The sequence below is a fragment of the Oncorhynchus mykiss genome, chromosome 26 (genome assembly GCF_057628025.1).
Source record: "Oncorhynchus mykiss isolate SJ-2025 chromosome 26, ASM5762802v1, whole genome shotgun sequence".
In the NCBI taxonomy this organism is placed as follows: Eukaryota; Metazoa; Chordata; class Actinopteri; order Salmoniformes; family Salmonidae; genus Oncorhynchus; species Oncorhynchus mykiss.
Window position 1 is genome coordinate 44,509,556 of NC_143047.1, and position 25,112 is coordinate 44,534,667.

Here is a 25,112-nt window from a genome sequence, read left to right on the forward strand (position 1 = left end):
CTTCCTGCCGACCCGTCTTTGGCTTCTGTTCAGTGTAACATCCTGTCTTCCTGCCGACCTGTCTTTGGCTTCTGTTCAGTGTAACATCCTGTCTTCCTGCCGACCTGTCTTTGGCTTCTGTTCAGTGAAAGCGTTGTATTCTGTTTTTTATCTTGCCCTGAATGAAGGTCGGGTCCCAACGGTGATGTGGTATGCCAGGTGTTCACAGAGTATGCCCGGGTCTGTGCCCACGCCGACCACCCACTGACGGACTGGAGGACTCACATACCACAGTGTGGTAGGTACCCTTCATAACGTTATTTACCCATACCCGCAGGCAGGATACACTGTAGTTAGTTTTAGTGTAGATAATTAAGTGCCGTTTCAGTTGGCTTGTTGCCCCCCCCAAAAAATATGATACCTTCAAGTCACACATGGTATGTAATTACACGAAACAAACCACAAGACAAATTTAATGTCAAACATTTTTGATGTTACATCCTGTCTCACGGTGTCACTTCCTGTCTTGTGATGTTACCTCCTGTCTTGTGATGTTACCTCCTGTCTCGTGATATCACTTAATGTCCCGTGATGTTACTTCCTGTCTTGTGATGTTACATCCTGTCTCACGGTGTCACTTCCTGTCTTGTGATGTTACATCCTGTCTCGTGATATCACTTAATGTCCCGTGATGTTACTTCCTGTCTTGTGACGTTACCTCCTGTCTTGTGATATCACTTAATGTCCTGTGATGTTACTTCCTGTCTTGTGATGTTACATCCTGTCTCACGGTGTCACTTCCTGTCTTGTGATGCTACCTCCTGTCTCGTGATATCACTTCATGTCCCGCTAATGTCAATTCCTGTCTTGTGATGCTACATCCTGTCTCGTGATATCACTTCAAGTCCCGCTAATGTCACTTCCTGTCTTGTGATGCTACATCCTGTCTCACGGTGTCACTTCCTGTGTTCCCCAGCGATGCCGTGCCCTCCAGGTCTGCAGTATAAGGAGTGCATCACCTGCTGCCCTGTGTCCTGTAACGTGGACAGAATGTGTATCGACAACAAGCTGCAGTGTCTAGACGGATGCTACTGTCCCGACGGTGAGACTTACGCTCCTGTTGTTGATTACTGTTATTTTACTATATAATACTCTTTACATTAAAGGCACTGCGACATGAAGAAGGCCTGTGAGCCGCAACGCGTTGGTACCTTTCTCTGTTTTGAACATGGAATAGAGGCTTAAATAATATAATAAATAATAATATAATACTAATAATAATAAAATAAAGTACTTTTGTTTGTTTTTGAAGTCTGATGCTTTGACACAGCTGCAACTTGGTTAGTTAGTTATTCCCCGTTCTCCCATGAGCACCTCTCTTTGTCTTCATACGTGATTACAAAGCAGCGCTCCCTCTTTTGTCTTGCATTTTGAAGACTTTATAAAATAATACTTTATAAAATAAGACTTTATTAAATAATACTTTATTAAATAATACTTTATAAAATAAGACTTTATAAAATAATACTTTATAAAATAAGACTTTGTAAAATAAGACTTTATATAAAATAAGACTTTATAAAATAAGACTTTATAAAATAAGACTTTATTAAATAAGACTTTATTAAATAAGACTTTATTAAATAAGACTTTATTAAATAAGACTTTATTAAATAATACTTTATTAAATAATACTTTATTAAATAATACTTTATAAAATAATACTTTATAAAATAATACTTTATAAAATAATACTTTATAAAATAAGACTTTGTAAAATAAGACTTTATTAAATTATACTTTATAAAATAAGACTTTATAAAATAAGACTTTATAAAATAAGACTTTATAAAATAAGACTTTATTAAATAAGACTTTATAAAATAAGACTTTATAAAATAAGACTTTATATAAAATAAGACTTTATTAAATAAGACTTTATTAAATAAGACTTTATTAAATAAGACTTTATAAAATAAGACTTTATAAAATAAGACTTTATTAAATAATACTTTATAAAATAAGACTTTATTAAAGAAGACTTTATTAAATAAGACTTTTTAAGAGGACTTTATTAAATAAGACTTTATTAAATAATACTTTATAAAATAATACTTTATAAAATAAGACTTTATTAAATAATACCTTATTAAATAATACTTTATTAAATAATACTTTATAAAATAAGACTTTATAAAGGGGTTGGAAAGAGTTTAGAAGAAGTAGTTTTTATACCGTTAGTCATTTGTTTGTGGATAGTTTCTGAATCTTTAATAAACAGTTAATAACTAATTGGTTAATTTCAATTAACGAGTTAAAACATTAGTTCCAAAGGTGTAAAATCTACTTATTAACCTTTTACAAACCACCTGTCTTCCACACTCTCCCCATATCCCTCTCTCTGAGTTAGACTTATTAGAGACCCATATTCCAACCCATCTCTCAATGCCTAGACCAACTGAATTCTCTGTCTGTCTCCTATTCCTCTCTCTGTCTGAATGTCTCTCTCCCAGACCTGATCTATGAGGAGGGAAGTTGTGTGAAGGCCTCAGACTGTCCCTGTGAATACCACGGCATGGTCTATCCCTCTGGACAGACAGTTCAGGAGGAGTGTAACAACTGGTAGGACATCTCTCTATGATCTCATCTCTCTATCATCTCTCTATCATCTACTCTCTCTATAATCTCTCTCTCATCTCTATATCATCTCTATATCATCTCTCTATCATCTCTCTATGATCTCATCTCTCTATCATCTCATCTCTCTACCATCTACTCTCTCTATAATCTCTCTCTCATCTCTATATCTTCTCTCTATCATCTCATCTCTCTTTCATTGAATCTATCATCTCATCTCTCTATCATCTAATCTCTCTATGATCTCGCTATGATCTCATCTCTCAATCATCTCACCTCTCTATCATCTCATCTCATTATCGTCTCTCTATGTTCTCATCTCTCTACCATCTACTCTCTCTATAATCTCTCTCTCATCTCTCTCTCATCTCTCTATCATCTCTCTATGATCTCATCTCTTTATCATCTCATCTCTCTATGATCTCTCTCTCATCTCTCTATCATCTCTCTATCACCTCATCTCTGTATCATCTCATCTCTCTATCATCTCTCTATGATTTCATCTCTCTATCATCTCTTATGGTCCTCTCATATCACCTTCTCCAGCTGTAAGTGGATGCAATGTTTTGATGTTTGGTGGTTAGGATTGATGTTCTAACCCAAACATGACATCAAAACCCGCACAACTATGGAACCATTTATATTTAGGCTCCTACATCAATATATTGTCCCCTGCTGTCTTCTTCGTTTCCTTTAAATCCCAGGCATCTCAGATCCATCTCAGATCCAACCAGGATTAAGTCATGTGACTATGATGACTGACATTTATTTCCCAGAGGTCTTTGGTGATTAGGACAGTCTTTCATGTACCCATAGCACACCTGTGATCACGTCTCCCGTTTCTCTCTCTCTCTCTTTCAGCACGTGTGTGGGGGGAGTGTGGAACTGCACAGAGTACAGCTGCCCAGGTTCACATCTTTACTTTGTACTATAGACTATGCCAAACTAATTTCCCCTTGGTGATTCTCCAGGTACAATCTCATCTCGTCTCTAGACATTATGCATGTGGTATATGAGAAAGGAGCTAGGCTGCTAAGGCTTTTTTTGTATTTAACTAAATACAGTTTTGTTCTATTTTGAATGCAGACTGCAGTGTTCGTCACTTGATGTGCTTTCTCCTCTTCTCTCCCTCTTTCGCTCTCTCTCTCTCTCTCTCGCTCCCTCTCTCTCTTTCGCTCTCTCTCTCTCTCTCTCTTTCATCTCTCTCTCTCTCTCTCTCTCCCTCTCTCTCTCTCTCTCTCTCTCTCTCTCCCCTTCTCTCCCCCTCTCTCTCTCTCTCATTCTCTCTCTCTCTCCCCTTCTCTCTCTCTCTCTCTCCCCTTCTCTCTCTCTCCTTCTCTCTCTCTCTCTCCCCTTCACTCTCTCTCTCTCTCTCTCCCCTTCTCACTCTCTCTCTCTCTCCTTCTCTCTCTCTCTCTCCTTCTCTCTCTCTCTGTCTCTCTCCCTCTCTCTCTCTCTCTTCCCTCTCTCTCTCTCCCTCTCTCTCTCTCTCTTCCCTCTCTCTCAGGAGAGTGCTCTGTGACTGGGGACATGCACTTCCACTCGTTTGACGGCAGGATGTTCACCTTCCCAGCTTCCTGTCAGTATGTCCTGGCTAAGAGTCGTAACTCAGGGAAGTTCACTGTCACCATTCAGAACGCCCCGTGTGGACCTGTAAGTTTAATAAAGATACCTTTTAGACCCTTTAATATGTTGTTAAACTCATAGAGAAGACTGATACACACCATTATAGTCTCTACAAGACAACCCATAGAGAAGACTGATACACACCATTATAGTCTCTACAAGACAACCCCTAGAGAAGACTGATACACACCATTATAGTCTCTACAAGACAACCCATAGAGAAGACTGATACACACCATTATAGTCTCTACAAGACAACCCCTAGAGAAGACTGATACACACCATTATAGTCTCTACAAGACAACCCATAGAGAAGACTGATACACACCATTATAGTCTCTACAAGACAACCCCTAGAGAAGACTGATACACACCATTATAGTCTCTACAAGACAACCCATAGAGAAGACTGATACACACCATTATAGTCTCTACAAGACAACCCATAGAGAAGACTGATACACACCATTATAGTCTCTACAAGACAACCCATAGAGAAGACTGATACACACCATTATAGTCTACAAGACAACCCCTAGAGAAGACTGATACACACCATTATAGTCTCTACAAGACAACCCCTAGAGAAGACTGATACACACCATTATAGTCTCTACAAGACAACCCCTAGAGAAGACTGATACACACCATTATAGTCTCTACAAGACAACCCATAGAGAAGACTGATACACACCATTATAGTCTCTACAAGACAACCCATAGAGAAGACTGATACACACCATTATAGTCTCTACAAGACAACCCATAGAGAAGACTGATACACACCATTATAGTCTCTACAAGACAACCCATAGAGAAGACTGATACACACCATTATAGTCTCTACAAGACAACCCATAGAGAAGACTGATACACACCATTATAGTCTCTACAAGACAACCCATAGAGAAGACTGATACACACCATTATAGTCTCTACAAGACAACCCATAGAGAAGACTGATACACACCATTATAGTCTCTACAAGACAACCCCTAGAGAAGACTGATACACACCATTATAGTCTCTACAAGACAACCCATAGAGAAGACTGATACACACCATTATAGTCTCTACAAGACAACCCATAGAGAAGACTGATACACACCATTATAGTCTCTACAAGACAACCCATAGAGAAGACTGATACACACCATTATAGTCTCTACAAGACAACCCATAGAGAAGACTGATACACACCATTATAGTCTCTACAAGACAACCCATAGAGAAGACTGATACACACCATTATAGTCTCTACAAGACAACCCCTAGAGAAGACTGATACACACCATTATAGTCTCTACAAGACAACCCCTAGAGAAGACTGATACACACCATTATAGTCTCTACAAGACAACCCATAGAGAAGACTGATACACACCATTATAGTCTCTACAAGACAACCCATAGAGAAGACTGATACACACCATTATAGTCTCTACAAGACAACCCATAGAGAAGACTGATACACACCATTATAGTCTCTACAAGACAACCCATAGAGAAGACTGATACACACCATTATAGTCTCTACAAGACAACCCATAGAGAAGACTGATACACACCATTATAGTCTCTACAAGACAACCCATAGAGAAGACTGATACACACCATTATAGTCTCTACAAGACAACCCATAGAGAAGACTGATACACACCATTATAGTCTCTACAAGACAACCCCTAGAGAAGACTGATACACACCATTATAGTCTCTACAAGACAACCCATAGAGAAGACTGATACACACCATTATAGTCTCTACAAGACAACCCCTAGAGAAGACTGATACACACCATTATAGTCTCTACAAGACAACCCCTAGAGAAGACTGATACACACCATTATAGTCTCTACAATACAACCCATAGAGAAGACTGATACACACCATTATAGTCTCTACAAGACAACCCATAGAGAAGACTGATACACACCATTATAGTCTCTACAAGACAACCCCTAGAGAAGACTGATACACACCATTATAGTCTCTACAAGACAACCCCTAGAGAAGACTGATACACACCATTATAGTCTCTACAAGACAACCCCTAGAGAAGACTGATACACACCATTATAGTCTCTACAATACAACCCATAGAGAAGACTGATACACACCATTATAGTCTCTACAAGACAACCCATAGAGAAGACTGATACACACCATTATAGTCTCTACAAGACAACCCATAGAGAAGACTGATACACACCATTATAGTCTCTACAAGACAACCCCTAGAGAAGACTGATACACACCATTATAGTCTCTACAAGACAACCCATAGAGAAGACTGATACACACCATTATAGTCTACAAGACAACCCCTAGAGAAGACTGATACACACCATTATAGTCTCTACAAGACAACCCCTAGAGAAGACTGATACACACCATTATAGTCTCTACAAGACAACCCATAGAGAAGACTGATACACACCATTATAGTCTCTACAAGACAACCCATAGAGAAGACTGATACACACCATTATAGTCTCTACAAGACAACCCATAGAGAAGACTGATACACACCATTATAGTCTCTACAAGACAACCCATAGAGAAGACTGATACACACCATTATAGTCTCTACAAGACAACCCATAGAGAAGACTGATACACACCATTATAGTCTCTACAAGACAACCCATAGAGAAGACTGATACACACCATTATAGTCTCTACAAGACAACCCATAGAGAAGACTGATACACACCATTATAGTCTCTACAAGACAACCCATAGAGAAGACTGATACACACCATTATAGTCTCTACAAGACAACCCATAGAGAAGACTGATACACACCATTATAGTCTCTACAAGACAACCCCTAGAGAAGACTGATACACACCATTATAGTCTCTACAAGACAACCCATAGAGAAGACTGATACACACCATTATAGTCTCTACAAGACAACCCATAGAGAAGACTGATACACACCATTATAGTCTCTACAAGACAACCCATAGAGAAGACTAATACACACCATTATAGTCTCTACAAGACAACCCATAGAGAAGACTGATACACACCATTATAGTCTCTACAAGACAACCCCTAGAGAAGACTGATACACACCATTATAGTCTCTACAAGACAACCCATAGAGAAGACTGATACACACCATTATAGTCTCTACAAGACAACCCCTAGAGAAGACTGATACACACCATTATAGTCTCTACAAGACAACCCATAGAGAAGACTGATACACACCATTATAGTCTCTACAAGACAACCCATAGAGAAGACTGATACACACCATTATAGTCTCTACAAGACAACCCATAGAGAAGACTGATACACACCATTATAGTCTCTACAATACAACCCCTAGAGAAGACTGATACACACCATTATAGTCTCTACAAGACAACCCCTAGAGAAGACTGATACACACCATTATAGTCTCTACAAGACAACCCCTAGAGAAGACTGATACACACCATTATAGTCTCTACAAGACAACCCCTAGAGAAGACTGATACACACCATTATAGTCTCTACAAGACAACCCATAGAGAAGACTGATACACACCATTATAGTCTCTACAAGACAACCCATAGAGAAGACTGATACACACCATTATAGTCTCTACAAGACAACCCATAGAGAAGACTGATACACACCATTATAGTCTCTACAAGACAACCCATAGAGAAGACTGATACACACCATTATAGTCTCTACAATACAACCCCTAGAGAAGACTGATACACACCATTATAGTCTCTACAAGACAACCCCTAGAGAAGACTGATACACACCATTATAGTCTCTACAAGACAACCCCTAGAGAAGACTGATACACACCATTATAGTCTCTACAAGACAACCCCTAGAGAAGACTGATACACACCATTATAGTCTCTACAAGACAACCCATAGAGAAGACTGATACACACCATTATAGTCTCTACAAGACAACCCATAGAGAAGACTGATACACACCATTATAGTCTCTACAAGACAACCCCTAGAGAAGACTGATACACACCATTATAGTCTCTACAAGACAACCCCTAGAGAAGACTGATACACACCATTATAGTCTCTACAAGACAACCCCTAGAGAAGACTGATACACACCATTATAGTCTCTACAAGACAACCCATAGAGAAGACTGATACACACCATTATAGTCTCTACAAGACAACCCCTAGAGAAGACTGATACACACCATTATAGTCTCTACAAGACAACCCATAGAGAAGACTGATACACACCATTATAGTCTCTACAAGACAACCCATAGAGAAGACTGATACACACCATTATAGTCTCTACAAGACAACCCCTAGAGAAGACTGATACACACCATTATAGTCTCTACAAGACAACCCATAGAGAAGACTGATACACACCATTATAGTCTCTACAAGACAACCCATAGAGAAGACTGATACACACCATTATAGTCTCTACAAGACAACCCATAGAGAAGACTGATACACACCATTATAGTCTCTACAAGACAACCCCTAGAGAAGACTGATACACACCATTATAGTCTCTACAAGACAACCCATAGAGAAGACTGATACACACCATTATAGTCTCTACAAGACAACCCATAGAGAAGACTGATACACACCATTATAGTCTCTACAAGACAACCCATAGAGAAGACTGATACACACCATTATAGTCTCTACAAGACAACCCATAGAGAAGACTGATACACACCATTATAGTCTCTACAAGACAACCCATAGAGAAGACTGATACACACCATTATAGTATCTACAAGACAACCCATAGAGAAGACTGATACACACCATTATAGTCTCTACAAGACAACCCATAGAGAAGACTGATACACACCATTATAGTCTCTACAAGACAACCCCTAGAGAAGACTGATACACACCATTATAGTCTCTACAAGACAACCCATAGAGAAGACTGATACACACCATTATAGTCTCTACAAGACAACCCCTAGAGAAGACTGATACACACCATTATAGTCTCTACAAGACAACCCATAGAGAAGACTGATACACACCATTATAGTCTCTACAAGTGGTAGAAAATAGTAGAACATTTGTCGAAATGAAGCCTCAATAAAAAAAAGTATTTTTCAAGTTGATTGGAAATGACTACGTTGGACATCTAAGCAATATTCAGCGAATGTTCTATGATGTTGATGTGATGTCATGCCTGTCACAGCTGACTTTCAAACTGCTGTGTGTTTCTCTGCCTGGTAAACAAAGCCGACCAATCAGGTTTGATCGTAAAATAGAGAAACATTTGGCTCCTCTTAAAGTTCACATCATTATGTCGGAAAAGGGTCTCTCTCTCTCTCTCTCTCTCTCTCTTTCTTTTCCTCTGTCTCCCTCTCCCTCTCTGTCTCTGTTTTTCTCTCTCTCTCTCGCTCTCTCTCTCTCTGTCTTTCTGTCTCTGGTGGCATTTTTTCTCCTGAAACCTGATGTCTGTGAGGAGTAGACAAATGAAAGGACCTGGGAGCTGTGTTTGTGTCCTGATCAAACCATCTAATATGTCTGACAGATACAACATGAAATGCTACAAAAGACTGACAGCTTCTCTTCCTCAAAGCCTCCAATTTCCCAGCAACCATCAGCCTCTGACATCCTCAACTCAACACTCAAGCAAGCAGGCCACAGATTACCATGTCAAACACAGGCATTCTAGAGGGCCAACAGGGCTGTGGATGGCTTTATAGGGGAGATGAAGGAAGTGGGAAGGTGGTGGAGAGAGAGAAAAAAAATATATATATATATATATATATATATATAGAGAGAGAGAGGAGGAGAGAGAGAGAGGAGGAGAGAGGAGGAGAGAGAGACAGAGGCAGAGGGAGAGAGAGAGAGGAGGAGAAAAAGGGAGAGAGAGAGACGGAGACGGAGATGGAGAGGGAGATGGAGAGAGAGAGGAGGAGGAGGAGAGAGAGGGGAGGAGGGAGAGGGAGAGGGAGAGGGAGAGGGAGATGGAGAGGGAGAGGGAGAGAGAGGGAGAGAGAGAGACGAGGAGGAGAGAGAGACAGAGACGGAGACAGAGAGGGAGATGGAGAGAGAGAGGAGGAGGAGGGGAGGAGGGAGAGGGAGAGGGAGAGGGAGAGGGAGATGGAGAGGGAGAGAGAGAGAGGGAGAGCGAGAGACCAGGCTGTGTGAAAGCGTCAGGTGAAATGGTCTGTCGGCTGCTCAGCTGTCTCTGCCGCTAATGAAAGACTGGATTCATACAGAGCGGATCACTTACTGTCACAGCCCCATGGACCGGGCGGTGAGCGATCTTAAGAAACGCTTCAGTCCTGCAGAAAGACTCCCGAAATAAACCCATCTCAAACAAATATATTACAGCGCATGGATCATTGGCAAGTGATATAAGCTCTAACTATTTAGCTTTCAGAGACAACAGTGGGGGGGGGGGGGGTTCTTTAGAAAAGGGGCAAATTGTACCATTTGCCCCCTCCCCCCTGATCTGTCCCCTCACCTCATCCCTGTATCTGAATTGCTGCAATTAGGTTCCACTCTTTATCTGGCCATCTTGTCTCAATTGCAGCATTTGGACGGGTCTTGTATCCAATCAGTCAGCCTGGTCATAGACGAGGACCCACGGACTGAGATCACACTGACCCACCTAGGAGAGGTCTTCATGGCAGGACAGTACCGCATCTCTCTGCCCTATTCAGACGGTAGGTAACTCACAATCACACACTACTGAACAGGTGTTACTCCTGTGGCACAACTATCAGGGTTATCGGGTGGATGGAGAAGAACTGGATACCCGAGGTTAGAAAATAACATTTCAGCACGTTGGTGATCTTGATGTTCATTGCTTGATGTTCATCTCTCTCTCTCTCTCTCTCTCTCCCTCTCCATCTCTCTCTCTCTCCATCTCTCTCTTTATCTCTATCTCTCTCTTTATCTCTCTTTATCTCTCTCTCTATCTCCCTCTCTCTCTCCCTCTCTTTATCTCTCTCTCTTTATCTCTCTCTCTTTATCTCTCTCTCTCTCTCTCTCTCTTGCTCTCTCTCTCTCTCTATCCCCCCTCTCACTCTCTTTATCTCTCTCCCTCTCTGTATCTCTCTCTTTATCTCTCTCTGTATCTCTCTCTCTCTCTATCCCCCCTCACTCTCTTTATCTCTCTATCTCTCTCTCTCTCTCTTTCTCTGTCTCTCTCTATATCTCTCTCTCTGTCTCTATATATCTCTCTCTCTCTGTCTCTCTCTATATCTATCTCTGTTTCTCTCTCTGTCTCTCTCTATATCCCCCCTCTCACTCTCTTTATCTCTCTCTCTCTCTCTGTCTCTCTCTATGTCTCTCTCTATATCTCTCTCTGTCTGTTTCTCTCTCTGTCTCGTGGAGCATCAAGATCACCAGTGTGCTGGATCTTCTTTTCAACCTCATATCAATATCATGCCTCGACATTGTCTGTCCAGATCTATGTTCTTTCAGCACTACGGACTGGGTCTGAGTGAGCTGTATTGAAGTGTATTGAATGACAGTTGCTGTCTCTAGACAGGACTCTTATCAGTAAACAGACCGGACTCAGGGCCACTGTGTTAATGATGTATTATGTTGTATTTGCAAAATGGATTTCTTCTGTGTTTTTGTTCTCGTGGTTGTTAGCGTTTTCATTCCCATGGTTTGTAATGGTAACCAGCAGTAAACTGTTTTATGTGTGCTTTGTGTAGAAGTATGTGGAACGGTTCAGGAATCACATCACCTCATTTAGTCTGATGTATCCATCCATGTATCCATCCATGTATCCATTTATTAAGTGTTTACAGGCGAAACACCATCACTATTACCATGATTATTACCATGATTATTACCATGATTATTACCATTATTATTACCACCATTATTACCATCATTATTACCATCATTATTACCATCATTATTACCACCATTATTACCACCATTATTACCATTATTATTACCACCATTATTACCATCATTATTACCATCATTATTACCATCATTATTACCATCATTATTACCATTATTATTACCACCATTATTACCATCATTATTACCATCATTATTACCATCATTATTACCACCATTATTACCATCATTATTACCATCATTATTACCATCATTATTACCACCATTATTACCACCATTATTACCACCATTATTACCATTATTATTACCGCCATTATTACCATCATTATTACCATCATTATTACCATCATTATTACCATCATTATTACAATCAAATTGGATAAAAAAAAGCAAAAACATACAAGCATAAATCATATTTATCATACCGTGATAATATTATCATAAAATCACACCGTGCTTCTACACCTGCATTGCTTCCTGTTTGGGGTTTTAGGCTGGGTTTCTGTACAGCACTTTGAGATATCAGCTGATGTATGAAGGGCTATACATTTGATTTGATTTGATTTGATTTATATTTCATGTTTTTACAGGTTTTTATAGTCTACTCCATGTTTTAATCAGAGCCTCTAGACCAGTAGAGACTTCTCTAGACCAGCAGAGACTTCACTCAACCAGTAGACTTCTCTAGACTAGTAGATACTTCTCTAGACCAGCAGAGATGTCTCTAGACCACTATAGACTTATCTAGACCAGTAGAGACTTCTCTAGACCAGTATAGACTTCTCTAGACCAGTAGAGACTTCTCTAGACCTGTATAGACTTCTATAGACCAGTAGACACTTCTCTAGACCAGTATAGACTTCTCTAGACCAGTAGAGACTTCACTAGACCATTATAGACTTCTCTAGACCAGTAGAGACTTCTCTAGACCCGTATAGACTTCTATAGACCAGTAGACACTTCTCTAGACTAGTAGAGACTTCTCTAGACCAGTAGAGACTTATCTAGACTAGTAGAGACTTCTCTAGACCAGAAGATACTTCTATAGACAAGTAGACACTTCTCTAGACCAGTAGAGACTTCACTAGATCAGCAGAGACTTCTCTAGATCAGCAGATAATTCTCTAGACTAGTAGATACTTCTCTAGACTAGTAGAGACTTATCTAGACCAGTAGAGACTTCTATAGACCACTATAGACTTCTCTAGACCAGTAGAGACTTCTCTAGACCAGTAGAGACTTCACTAGACCAGTAGAGACTTCTCTAGACCAGTAGAGACTTCTCTAGACCAGTAGAGACTTCTCTAGACTAGTAGATACTTCTCTAGACCAGTAGAGACTTATATAGACCACTATGTACTTCTCTAGACCAGTAGAGACTTCTCTAGACTAGTAGAGACTTCTCTAGACCAGCGTTGACTTCTATAGACCAGTAGAGGCTTCTCAAGACTATTAGACACTTCTCTAGACCAGTAGAGACTTCTCTAGACTAGTATATACTTTTTGAGACCTGTAGAGGCTTCTCTAGACCAGTATAGACTTTTTGTGACCTGTAGTGGCTTCTCTAGACCAGTATATACTTTTTGAGACCTGTAGAGGCTTCTCTAGACCAGTCTAGACTTTTTGAGACCCGTAGAGACTTCTCTAGAACAGTATAGACTTTTTGGGACCTGTAGAGACTTCTCTAGACCTGTAGAGACTTCTCTAGACCAGTAGAGACTTCTCTAGACCAGTAGAGACTTTGCACTTTAGACTCCCTCCCCCTTTAATCACATCCCTATTGTTTCCCCAGAGGTGTTCCACATCCAGGAGCTGTCCTCCATGTACCTGCAGGTGCGTACTGCTCTGGGTCTGCATCTGCAGTACAGCTGGAGGGAGTTCCGTCTCTACCTGCAGGTGGATGAGCTGTGGAAGGGCGACACGGTGGGGCTCTGTGGAACCTTCAACGGAAACATCCAGGACGACTTCCTGTAAGTGTGTCTGGATTGGATGGCTTGTAACGTTTTCAGATACTGATACAGAAACATGTTTTCAGAAACCCCAATCCCATGCTTCTTCCTTCTCCTCTCTCTCTCTCTCTCTCTCTCTCTCTCTCTCTCTCTACCCTCATTCTCTCTCTCCGTCTCTCTCTTTCTGTCTCTCTCTTTCTCTCTCTCTCTCTCTCTCTCTCTCTCTCTCTCTCTCTCTCTCTCTCTCTACCCTCATTCTCTCTGACGTCCTGTAAGTGTGTCTGTCTGACCCTTGACCTCCAGTCCCCCGGGTGGCTCTCTGTTGCTCTCTGTGGCTGGCACGGCCCTTGCTGTGGCATTCTGGGAGAAAGGATACTCCTGTTTCGGGAGCTGGCTAGGGCAGGGAGAGGGAGGGGCAGGGAGGGAGATGACGGGAACAGCTCTCCCTCTCCTCTCAGCTCTCCTCGCCTCTCCCCTCTCTCTCCTTTCTCTCTCTCTTATCTACCTCTCCTCTCTGTAATGTAAATCGCGGCTGACCAGCCTGACCAGCCTGACCAGCCTGACCAGCCTGACCAGCCTGACCAGTCTAACCAGCCTGACCAGTCTAACCAGTCTAACCAGCCTGACCAGTCTAACCAGCCTGACCAGCCTGACCAGTCTAACCAGCCTGACCAGCCTGACCAGTCTCTCCTCGCCTCTCCCCTCTCTCTCCTTTCTCTCTCTCTTATCTACCTCTCCTCTCTGTAATGTAAATCGCGGCTGACCAGCCTGACCAGCCTGACCAGTCTAACCAGCCTGACCAGCCTGACCAGTCTAACCAGCCTGACCAGTCTAACCAGTCTAACCAGCCTGAACAGCCTGACCAGTCTAACCAGCCTGACCAGCCTGACCAGTCTAACCAGCCTGACCAGCCTGACCAGCCTGACCAGCCTGACCAGTCTAACCAGCCTGACCGGCCTGACCAGTCTAACCAGCCTGACCGGCCTGACCGGCCTGACCAGTCTAACCAGCCTGACCAGCCTGACCAGTCTAACCAGCCTGACCAGACTAACCAGTCTAACCAGCCTGACCAGCCTGACCAGTCTAACCAGACTGACCAGCCTGACCAGTCTAACCAGCCTGACCAGCCTGATCAGCCTGACCAGTCTAACCAGCCTGACCAGCCTGACCAGCCTGACCAGCCTGACCGGTCTGACCGGCCTGACCAGCCTGACCAGTCTAACCAGCCTGACCAGTCTAACCAGCCTGACCAGCCTGACCAGTCTAACCAGTCTAACCAGCCTGACCAGCCTGACCAGCCTGACCAGTCTAACCGGCCTGACCGGCCTGACCAGCCTGACCAGCCGACCAGCCTGACCAGTCTAACCAGCCTGACCAGCCTGACCAGCCTTACCAGTCTAACCAGTCTAACCAGTCTAACCAGCCTGACCAGTCTAACCAGCCTGACCAGCCTGACCAGTCTAACCAGCCTGACCAGCCTGACCAGCCTCTGCCTGATGAAATGTTACCTCTCTCTAATCGCCTCCTTCACTGTTAACAGGTGAAAACTCAAGTGAAATGGATGGACGTGGCCCATCATGTCTGAGAGTTTAATAGAATGGTTGAAATGTACTGTGACTTCACAGCCATGTCTGAGGGTTTAATGGAATGGTTGAAATGTACTGTGACTTCACAGCCATGTCTGAGGGTTTAATGGAATGGTTGAAATGTACTGTGACTTCACAGTCATGTCTGAGGGTTTAATAGAATGGTTGAAATGTACTGTGACTTCACAGTCATGTCTGAGAGTTTAATGGAATGGTTGAAATGTAGTGTGACTTCACAGTCATGTCTGAGGGTTTAATGGAATGGTTGAAATGTACTGTGACTTCACAGTCATGTCTGAGGGTTTAATAGAATGGTTGAAATGTACTGTGACTTCACAGTCATGTCTGAGGGTTTAATAGAATGGTTGAAATGTACTGTGACTTCACAGTCATGTCTGAGGGTTTAATGGAATGGTTGAAATGTACTGTGACTTCACAGTCATGTCTGAGGGTTTAATGGAATGGTTGAAATGTACTGTGACTTCACAGCCATGTCTGAGGGTTTAATGGAATGGTTGAAATGTACTGTGACTTCACAGTCATGTCTGAGGGTTTAATGGAATGGTTGAAATGTACTGTGACTTCACAGCCATGTACTGTAAATGTTTTGGATCACAACAACATGTATCAGTATATACAGTATATAATAGTATAGTATATATATAATATAGCTGAATCACAGAACTATTGTGTTGTGAAGGAGTACACCCTTCCTCCCCTGCAGTCCAGATCTGCAAAACCTCTGACCACCAGAACCAAACCGGGTAGTGTGCATGCAAGAATTTGTTGTGGGTTCCTTCTGAAACACTAAGGTAGTCCATCTCTGATGTTGTGACACACCCCCTCCTCCCCTGCCCTCCCCCTCCTCCCCTGCCCTCCCCCAGGTCTGGGTTCCTTCTGAAACACTAAGGTAGTCCATCTCTGATGTTGTGACACACCCCTCCTCCCCTGCCCTCCCCAGGTCCCCGTCTGGTATGATAGAGAGCACCCCTCACCTGTTTGGCAACGCCTGGAGGGTATCCTCTGCCTGTGTCCCCAGCCAGAGTGTTCCCCAGCTTGACCCATGTGACACCCATCAGCAAGCAGGTACGTGTCCTTCTAAACCATAAGTCCTCCTACCTCATTATCAAATAGAAACATGTCATGCCTTTCAATAAATATTTTCCTTATGTGTTTTAGAACCCTCACTGCAACATAACTCAAACTTAAACAGAGATGCTCTGTCTCTCTCTCTCTCTCTCTCTCTCTCTCTCTCTCTCTCTCTCTCTCTCCCTCTCTCTCCCTCTCTCTCTCTCTGTCTCTCCCTCTCTCTCTCTCTCTCTCCCCCTCTCGCTCTCTCTCTCTCTCTCTTTCTCGCTCTCCCTCTCTCTCTCTCTCTCTCTTTCTCAATTCAATTCAATTCAAGGGCTTTATTGGCATGGGAAACATGTGTTAACATTGCCAAAGCAAGTGAGGTAGACAACATACAAAGTGAATATATAAAGTGAAAAACAACAAAAATTAACAGTAAACATTCTCTCTCTCTCTTTCTCTCTCTCTCTTTCACGCTCTCTCTCTATTTCTCTCTTTCTCTCTTTCACTCTCTCTATTTCTCTCTCTCTCTCTCTGTCTGTCTGTCTCTCTCTCTATTTCTCTTTCACGCTTACTCTTTATTTCTCTCTTTCACTCTCCCCCTCTGCCTCCCCCTCCACCCCATAGCATCCTACGCCTCTGAGATGTGTGACATCCTGAACCAGGAGTTGTTCTCAGCGTGTCATGAGTACCTGAGTCCGGTGCCCTTTCACCAACAGTGTAAAGCAGACACCTGTAAGTGTGGCCAGCCCTGTCTCTGCTCTTCCCTGGCCCACTATGCTAGACAGTGCAGGAAGTACTCTGTCATCACGGAGTTCAGAGCCAGCGTACCTGACTGTGGTGAGTACTGTGGTCTGGCCCTGGATGTTACTTTCAATCTGCTGGTTGTTGGTTAGATGCTTTAGGGGGACTTATTGTATTGTATGGTTGGACAGTATTGTTCAGACTGTGTTAGTGATTCATGACTTTAAGTATTGTATGTTTAGACAGTCTTGTTCAGACTGCTAGTGATTCATGACTTTAAGTATTGTATGTTTAGACAGTCTTGTTCAGACTGCTAGTGATTCATGACTTTAAGTATTGTATGTTTAGACAGTATTGTTCAGACTGTTAGTGATTCATGACTTTAAGTATTGTATGTTCAGACTGCTAGTGATTCATGACTTTAAGTACTGTATGTTTAGACAGTATTGTTTAGACTGTTAGTGATTCATGACTTTAAGTATTGTATGTTTAGACAGTATTGTTCATGTGAGTCATGTGTACTCTGTACTAGTATGTGAACTGGGGTTCAGGAAGTTCAATGCTATAAATGTAAACAAACGAGTTTTGTGACACCAACTGGTACAGAAATACATGATAGACGTTAAACGTTTACAGTTGTAGATCTGGTGAAATTACACCATTTCTTTGACTAAAAAGGTAATTGAATGATAAGTAAGAGCTTATTGACTGACAGTATATATCCTTCTCCTTCCCCTGTAGAGGTGACATTATTGACTGTCAGTATATATCCTTCCCCTGTAGAGGTGACATTATTGACTGTCAGTATATATCCTTCCCCTGTAGAGGTGACATTATTGACTGTCAGTATATATCCTTCCCCTGTAGAGGTGACATTATTGACTGTCAGTATATATCCTTCCCCTGTAGAGGTGACATTATTGACTGACAGTATATATCCTTCCCCTGTAGAGGTGACATTATTGACTGTCAGTATATATCCTTCCCCTGTAGAGGTGACATTATTGACTGACAGTATATATCCTTCCCCTGTAGAGGTGACATTATTGACTGACAGTATATATCCTTCCCCTGTAGAGGTGACATTATTGACTGTCAGTATATATCCTTCCCCTGTAGAGGTGACATTATTGACTGTCAGTATATATCCTTCCCCTGTAGAGGTGACATTATTGACTGACAGTATATATCCTTCCCCTGTAGAGGTGACATTATTGACTGTCAGTATATATCCTTCCCCTGTAGAGGTGACATTATTGACTGTCAGTATATATCCTTCCCCTGTAGAGGTGACATTATTGACTGTCAGTATATATCAGTCTCCTTGCCCTGTAGAGGTGACATTATTGACTGTCAGTATATATCCTTCCCCTGTAGAGGTGACATTATTGACTGACTGTATATATCCGTCTCCTTCCCCTGTAGAGGTGACATTATTGACTGACAGTATATATCCTTCCCCTGTAGAGGTGACATTATTGACTGACAGTATATATCCTTCCCCTGTAGAGGTGACATGCCCAGATACCATGGAGTACGGAACCTGTGTGTCGTCGTGCCAACGGCGTTGCTCCGCCCTGTCCACGCAGCAGCACTGCGGAGAGGAGTGTGAGGAGGGCTGTGTGTGTCCACATGGCACCTTCTACAGCACACACACACACACATGTGTGCCCAGGTAAGACTGGCGCTGTGGGGCGGGGCCGAGTGGCACACTTTCCCATTTACAATTAAGTCTATATTTAGTTTGGAACAAAGAGAAGTGACACTTATTCAGAGTCTATATTTAGTTTGGAACAAATAGAAGTGACACTCAGTCCATTATCATCATTGGGACTAAAGGAAAGTCCAACAATGTTGTTTCTTAGCACTTCCTTTACACATGAATCAGTGTTGTCCTTCTGATTACATGGCCCCAGGACTTAGCACTTCCTTTACACATGAATCAGCGTTGTCCTTCTGAATACATGGCCCCAGGACTTAGCACTTCCTTTACACATGAATCAGCGTTGTCCTTCTGATTACATGGCCCCAGGACTTAGCACTTCCTTAATACATGAATCAAATCAAATCAAATCAAAATCAAATCAAATCAAATCAGTGTTGTCCTTCTGATTACATGGCCCCAGGACTTAGCACTTCCTTAATACATGAATCAGTCTTGTCCTTCTGATTACACATGAATCAGTCTTGTCCTTCTGATTACACGGCCCCAAGGCTGCTTTAAGAGTTTTAAAAAAAAAGACATGTTTTCTTGGAATTACAAATGGTGAACTTGAGCTTGTAAGCAGAACACCCACCAAGTCTAATCCTCCACCAAGTGATATTTTGTATTTCAGCTCAAGGTCAAGTCCTGTCTTCCATCTCTCCCATAGACATCACAGAGACCCTGCAGACCCTGGCAGTTGTGCTCTCTTTTCATTAAAAAAACACTCTTGCCTCAATACGACATGAGGCTTAATTGTCCCCAGTTTTTTTTTAACATCCTACAGTTAGCGCAGTGCTGTTACTTACCTGGCGATAGAGTTACATTAAGGAATTTGCGGTGAAACCCTGCAACCCCCCCCCATTCATTCCCACTCAAGCTGTGGACAACACAGATATCTGATAGTCAGTGAGAAAGAACGTGTAACACAGAGGCTGATGTGTTGCCATGGCCTATATGTTACAGAGGCTCTTAGCCTCTGCTAGACACGGGTTTAACTGCACCACTCAATTGATTCTGCAGCCATTTTAGGTGAATGGAGAGATTTGGCGATTTAATTGATTCAACTCAGATTATGCAGGTGATGCAATTTTGATAAGATCTTCAATGTATCTCCAATCAACAACAACAACAAAACAGCATTTATTTCCCTTAGAATGAGTTCAGTTGAGATGTGGAGTCTATATAAAAGGCTCAGCTTGATGGCTTGTTAGCACCAAACAGTTCTATGTTACAACTGCCTTCTGGTGTGTTTCTGTGTCTTCACATGTTTGTTATTTCTTGTGTGTGTGTTTTCTCAGGAGCTCCTGTCCCTGTAGTTTCCTGGGGGCGGACTATACTCCAGGCGATGTGATCATGACATCAGCAGGTGTACAGTAAGACACTCCTCATCATCTCTCTTTAACAAACTAATAAACAAGATGTTCAACCAACAAACTCACTCTGATACTTTCTCTGATACTCTTCTCTGATACTCTCTTTGATATTATCTTTGATACTCTAGTTGAAACTCTATTTGATACTCTATTTGATAAACTCTTTGATACTCTAGTTGATATTATCTTTGATACTCTAGTTGAAACTCTATTTGAAACTCTATTTGATAAACTCTTCGATACTCTATTTGATAAACTCTTCGATACTCTATTTGATATTATCTTTGATACTCTATTTGAAACTCTATTTGATACTCTATTTGATATTATCTTTGATACTCTATTTGAAACTCTATTTGATACTCTATTTGATAAACTCTTTGAAACTCTCTGAAATGCTCAAACATAGGGATATATAGGGCCCATAGGGATATATAGGGCCCATAGGGATATATAGGGCCCATAGGGATATATAGGGCCCATAGGGATATATAGGGCCCATAGGGATATATAGGGCCCATAGGGATATATAGGGCCCATAGGGATATATAGGGACCATAGGGATATATAGGGACCATAGGGATATATAGGGACCATAGGGATATATAGGGCCCATAGGGCTATATAGGGCCCATAGGGATAGGGCCCATAGGGATATATAGGGCCCATAGGGATATATAGGGACCATAGGGATATATAGGTACCATAGGGATATATAGGGACCATAGGGCTCTGGTAGTGCAGTCTATAGGAATTAGGGTGCCATTTGGGATGTGACCAGTATTCACATTATTTTGTTGAGTTAACAATGTTATTGTTGTGTTGATTTAACGTTGTTCTTGTTGTCTTGAGTTAATGATGTTATTGTTGTGTTGAGTTAACAATGTTATTGTTGTGTTGATTTAACGATGTTCTTGTTGTGTTGAGTTAACGATGTTCTTGTTGTGTTGAGTTAACAATGTTATTGTTGTGTTGAGTTAACAATGTTCTTGTTGTGTTGAGTTAACGATGTTCTTGTTGTGTTGAGTTAACAATGTTCTTGTTGTGTTGATTTAACGATGTTCTTGTTGTGTTGAGTTAACAATGTTCTCTCTTTAGGATTTGCCAAGATGGCAAGCTAGTTTCCCAAAGTCCTGCCACTGGTAAGTTACTTTTAAGAGAATGATATTGAACCATGCTATAATATCAAAAGATGGCAAGCTCGTTCCCCAAAGTCCTGACAGTAGTTAGTTACCTTTAGGAGAATGATCTGGGCTAGATTCCCCAAAGTCATGACAGTAGTTAGTTACCTCTAGGAGAATGATCTGGGCTAGATTCCCCAAAGTCCTGACAGTAGTTAGTTACCTTTAGGAGAATGATCTGGGCTAGATTCCCCAAAGTCCTGACAGTAGTTAGTTACCTTTAGGAGAATGATCTGGGCTAGATTCCCCAAAGTCATGACAGTAGTTAGTTACCTCTAGGAGAATGATCTGGGCTAGATTCCCTAAAGTCCTGTCAGTAGTTAGTTACCTTTAGGAGAATGATCTTGGCTAGATTCCCCAAAGTCCTGACAGTAGTTAGTTACCTTTAGGAGAATGATCTTGGCTAGATTCCCCAAAGTCCTGACAGTAGTTAGTTACCTTTAGGAGAATGATCTGGGCTAGATTCCCCAAAGTCCTGACAGTAGTTAGTTACCTTTAGGAGAATGATCTGGGCTAGATTCCCCAAAGTCCTGACAGTAGTTAGTTACCTTTAGGAGAATGATCTGGGCTAGATTCCCCAAAGTCATGACAGTGGTAAGTTACCTTTAGGAGAATGATCTGGGCTAGATTCCCCAAAGTCATGACAGTGGTAGTTACCTTTAAAATAATGATATTAATAATTCTATAGTCTCTAAAGTGCTCTCAATTACATATACCTCCTACCTGTACCATCTCTTGTTCCAGACCAACAGTGTCCGCTTGGTCAGATGTACCTGGACTGTACTGAGGGGCTGGAGGGGCTGAAGGCTATAGATGGGATCAGCCTGGGTAGAGGACTGGGCTGTGAACACACCTGTGAATCCCACCTGCTCAACCTCACCTGTTCAGCTCATGAACCGTGCATACCTGGCTGTGTCTGTCCCCCTGGGTGAGTACTAGTACTTTAAACACCTCTTACTTCCTGTACCCACAAGGATTCACTGTGTATCAGTTTTCCCTCTACCTGTCAGACCCCATTCACTGTGTATCAATGTTCCCTCTAGCAGTCAGACCCCATTCACTGTGTATCAATGTTCCCTCTAGCAGTCAGACCCCATTCACTGTGTATCAATGTTCCCTCTAGCAGTCAGACCCCATTCACTGTGTATCAATGTTCCCTCTAGCAGTCAGACCCCATTCACTGTGTATCAATGTTCCCTCTAGAAGTCAGACCCCATTCACTGTGTATCAATGTTCCCTCTAGCAGTCAGACCCCATTCACTGTGTATCAACGTTCCCTCTAGCAGTCAGACCCCATTCACTGTGTATCAATGTTCCCTCTAGCAGTCAGACCCCATTCACTGTGTGTCAATGTTTCCTCTAGCAGTCAGACCCCATTCACTGTGTATCAATGTTCCCTCTAGCAGTCAGACCCCATTCACTCCCGACAACTCCACGTTGGCCCTAACCCTTCAGTGTGTGTTGATGTAAAGGGTCTGGAGAAGAACAAGCAGCATAGGGATGGAGCTTCCACTTTATTGGGTCAACCTTGGAGATTCACACACCCTGGATGGAAAAGTACTGTAGAAACTGGAGTGTCAGTGTGTGTATGGCCTGGGGAAACGAATTACCACAGGTTCAGGTGTCATCGATCTGTGACTGTGTCTCTGTGAGTCTGTTTGTCTGTGAGGTCAGCAGAGCCGTCAGCTAGCTAAGTCTTTATAGAAATGTCTAATGGTAGTATAGGGCAGCATGTCTCTGTGTAATGGTAGAGTAGGGCAGCATGTCTCTGAGTAATGGTAGAGTAGGGCAGCATGTCTCTGAGTAATGGTAGAGTAGGGCAGCATGTCTCTGTGTAATGGTAGAGTAGGGCAGCATGTCTCTGAGTAATGGTAGAGTAGGGCAGCATGTCTCTGAGTAATGGTAGAGTAGGGCAGCATGTCTCTGAGTAATGGTAGAGTAGGGCAGCATGTCTCTGAGTAATGGTAGTATAGGGCAGCATGTCTCTGTGTAATGGTGGTGTAGGGCAGCATGTCTCTGAGTAATGGTGGTGTAGGGCAGCATGTCTCTGAGTAATGGTAGAGTAGGGCAGCATGTCTCTGAGTAATGGTGGTGTAGGGCAGCATGTCTCTGAGTAATGGTGGTGTAGGGCAGCATGTCTCTGAGTAATGGTAGAGTAGGGCAGCATGTCTCTGAGTAATGGTAGTATAGGGCAGCATGTCTCTGTGTAATGGTGGTGTAGGGCAGCATGTCTCTGAGTAATGGTGGTGTAGGGCAGCATGTCTCTGTGTAATGGTAGAGTAGGGCAGCATGTCTCTGAGTAATGGTAGAGTAGGGCAGCATGTCTCTGAGTAATGGTAGAGTAGGGCAGCATGTCTCTGAGTAATGGTAGAGTAGGGCAGCATGTCTCTGAGTAATGGTAGTATAGGGCAGCATGTCTCTGTGTAATGGTGGTGTAGGGCAGCATGTCTCTGAGTAATGGTGGTGTAGGGCAGCATGTCTCTGAGTAATGGTGGTATAGGGCAGCATGTCTCTGAGTAATGGTAGAGTAGGGCAGCATGTCTCTAAATAATGGTGGTGTAGGGCAGCATGTCTCTTAGTAATGGTGGTATAGGGCAGCATGTCTCTGAGTAATGGTGGTGTAGGGCAGCATGTCTCTGAGTAATGGTGGTGTAGGGCAGCATGTCTCTGAGTAATGGTAGAGTAGGGCAGCATGTCTCTGTGTAATGGTAGTATAGGGCAGCATGTCTCTGAGTAATGGTGGTGTAGGGCAGCATGTCTCTGAGTAATGGTAGAGTAGGGCAGCATGTCTCTGTGTAATGGTTGCATAGGGCAGCTTGTCTCTGTGTAATGGTAGTATAGGGCAGCATGTCTCTGTGTAATGGTAGAGTAGGGCAGCATGTCTCTGAGTAATGGTAGAGTAGGGCAGCATGTCTCTGAGTAATGGTAGAGTAGGGCAGCATGTCTCTGTGTAATGGGTGCATAGGGCAGCATGTCTCTGAGTAATGGTGGTGTAGGGCAGCATGTCTCTGTGTAATGGTGGTGTAGGGCAGCATGTCTCTGAGTAATGGTGGTGTAGGGCAGCATGTCTCTGTGTAATGGTAGAGTAGGGCAGCATGTCTCTGAGTAATGGTAGAGTAGGGCAGCATGTCTCTGAGTAATGGTAGAGTAGGGCAGCATGTCTCTGAGTAATGGTAGAGTAGGGCAGCATGTCTCTGAGTAATGGTAGTATAGGGCAGCATGTCTCTGTGTAATGGTGGTGTAGGGCAGCATGTCTCTGAGTAATGGTGGTGTAGGGCAGCATGTCTCTGAGTAATGGTGGTATAGGGCAGCATGTCTCTGAGTAATGGTAGAGTAGGGCAGCATGTCTCTGAGTAATGGTGGTGTAGGGCAGCATGTCTCTTAGTAATGGTGGTATAGGGCAGCATGTCTCTGAGTAATGGTGGTGTAGGGCAGCATG

At 42.5% G+C, this 25,112-nt stretch overlaps 1 protein-coding gene across 1 annotated transcript in view; it reads left to right on the top strand.

The window, feature by feature from the left end:
* Positions 1 to 25,112, top strand: part of otog (otogelin) — a 123,823-nt gene that overhangs the window by 20,742 nt on the left and 77,969 nt on the right. The window contains exons 11-23 of the mRNA XM_090221657.1: positions 168 to 277; positions 956 to 1,081; positions 2,493 to 2,601; positions 3,478 to 3,524; positions 4,124 to 4,269; positions 10,773 to 10,905; positions 13,857 to 14,034; positions 16,561 to 16,685; positions 17,298 to 17,510; positions 18,924 to 19,089; positions 20,418 to 20,492; positions 21,591 to 21,634; positions 22,418 to 22,601. Of these exons, the coding sequence (XP_090077783.1) occupies positions 168 to 277; positions 956 to 1,081; positions 2,493 to 2,601; positions 3,478 to 3,524; positions 4,124 to 4,269; positions 10,773 to 10,905; positions 13,857 to 14,034; positions 16,561 to 16,685; positions 17,298 to 17,510; positions 18,924 to 19,089; positions 20,418 to 20,492; positions 21,591 to 21,634; positions 22,418 to 22,601 (1,656 nt within the window). The remainder of the gene's footprint in view (positions 1 to 167; positions 278 to 955; positions 1,082 to 2,492; positions 2,602 to 3,477; positions 3,525 to 4,123; positions 4,270 to 10,772; positions 10,906 to 13,856; positions 14,035 to 16,560; positions 16,686 to 17,297; positions 17,511 to 18,923; positions 19,090 to 20,417; positions 20,493 to 21,590; positions 21,635 to 22,417; positions 22,602 to 25,112) is intronic.